This window comes from Thecamonas trahens, assembly GCF_000142905.1.
Source record: "Thecamonas trahens ATCC 50062 unplaced genomic scaffold supercont1.73, whole genome shotgun sequence".
NCBI lineage: Eukaryota > Apusomonadida > Apusomonadidae > Thecamonas > Thecamonas trahens.
The window spans coordinates 101,314-103,195 of record NW_013657607.1 but is presented as its reverse complement, the minus strand read 5'-3'; the positions used below and the strand labels follow the sequence as shown (position 1 = coordinate 103,195).

Sequence of the window (1,882 nt, the reverse complement as noted above, 5' to 3'; positions counted from 1 at the left end):
CCGGGTGTGGCATGCTGCGTACGACGGGACGGGCGCCATGCGGTACACCGCGGACAGTGCCTCCTGTGAGGTGCTGGAGAGCCACACCAGCGATGTGCAGGGTGTGATTGCGCTGCCGAGTGCGGATGGCCAGCTGCCCATCCTGGTCTCGTGGTCGAGAGACAACACGATCCGGGTGTGGCATGCTGCGGACGACGGGACGGGCGCCATGCGGTACACCGAGGACAGTGCCTCCTGTGAGGTGCTGAAGGGCCACACCAGCGGTGTGGAGGGTGTGATTGCGCTGCCGAGTGCGGATGGCCAGCTGCCTGTCCTGGTCTCGTGGTCGTGGGACAACACGATCCGGGTGTGGCATGCTGCAGACGACGGGTCGGGCGCCGTGTGGTACACCGCGGACAGGGTCTCCTGTGAGGTGCTGGAGGGCCACATCTACAATGTGCGGGGTGTGATTGCGCTGCCGAGTGCGGATGGCCAGCTGCCTGTCCTGGTCTCGTGGTCGATAGACAAGACGGTCCGGGTGTGGCATGCTGCGGACGACGGGACGGGCGCCATGCGGTACACCGCGGACAGGGACTCCTGTGAGGTGCTGGAGGGCCACACCGACGATGTGGAGGGTGTGATTGCGCTGCCGAGTGCGGACAGCCAGCTGCCTGTCCTGGTCTCGTGGTCGTGGGACAGGACGATCCGGGTGTGGCATCCTGTGGACGACGGGACGGGCGCCATGCGGTACACCGCGGACAGTGCCTCCTGTGAGGTGCTGGAGGGCCACACGAACAATGTGCGGGGTGTGATTGCGCTGTCGAGTGCGGATGGCCAGCTGCCTGTCCTGGTCTCGTGGTCGAGAGACAACACGATCCGGGTGTGGCATGCTGCAGACGACGGGTCGGGCGCCGTGTGGTACACCGTGGACAGGGCCTCCTGTGAGGTGCTGGAGGGCCACATCTACAATGTGTGGGGTGTGATTGCGCTGCCGAGTGCGGATGGCCAGCTGCCGGTCCTGGTTTCGTGGTCGATAGACAACACGATCCGGGTGTGGCATGCTGCGGACGACGGGACGGGCGCCATGCGGTACACCGCGGACAGTGCCTCCTGTGAGGTGCTGAAGGGCCACACGAACAATGTGCAGGGTGTGATTGCGCTGCCGAGTGCGGATGGCCAGCTGCCGGTCCTGGTCTCGTGGTCGAAGGACAACACGATTCGGGTGTGGCATGCTGCGGACGACGGGACGGGCGCCATGCGGTACACCGCGGACAGTGCCTCCTGTGAGGTGCTGAAGGGCCACACGAACAATGTGCAGGGTGTGATTGCGCTGCCGAGTGCGGATGGCCAGCTGCCTGTCCTGGTCTCCCACTCATACTCCGACGAGACGTTCGAGTGGCACCCCTCCCCCACCGGCTACACCCTCCACGCCCGCCACCCTTCCTCCTTCTGGCTCCACGCCCGCCGCTCCATCCCCACCCACCCACGCAACAACTCCACCCGCATCACCATTGCCAACCACACCGGCCCCTCCATCCCCCACCCCTCCGACCCCAATCGCCTCCTCACCGTATTCTCCAACTGCCCCCTCCGCCTTCTCCGCCGCCATCCATAACACCCACCGCCTTTTCTCCCCCGAGCACCACGCCCGCATCCTCGCCGCCACCGGCACATCCGCAGCCTCCTGCGCCATGGGCCTCACAGCGATCGACCGACAACACGTTTGATGAATTACCCCGCCATCGAACTAGGAGCGTTGGCTGGTGAGGAACCTGGGGGGCCTATCTCCATGGCGTTTGTGGCTATCGAACGCCAGCGCCCGCATGAGCATATCGTAGAGGAGCGTGCCAAAGGTGAACATGTCGCCCTCAAAACCCTCATCGGCTTCGCGCAGCTGCTCCGG

General features: G+C 65.4%; 1 protein-coding gene across 1 annotated transcript; it reads left to right on the top strand.

The window, feature by feature from the left end:
• Positions 1 to 37: 37 nt before the first annotated feature.
• Positions 38 to 1,706, top strand: AMSG_11260 (ribosome assembly protein 4; the record flags this gene model as incomplete). Its single annotated transcript, XM_013897385.1, has 2 exons — positions 38 to 1,342; positions 1,620 to 1,706. The coding sequence occupies 2 exons, from the start codon at positions 38 to 40 to the stop codon at positions 1,704 to 1,706; spliced, it is 1,392 nt and encodes a 463-aa protein (XP_013752839.1).
• Positions 1,707 to 1,882: the final 176 nt, after the last annotated feature.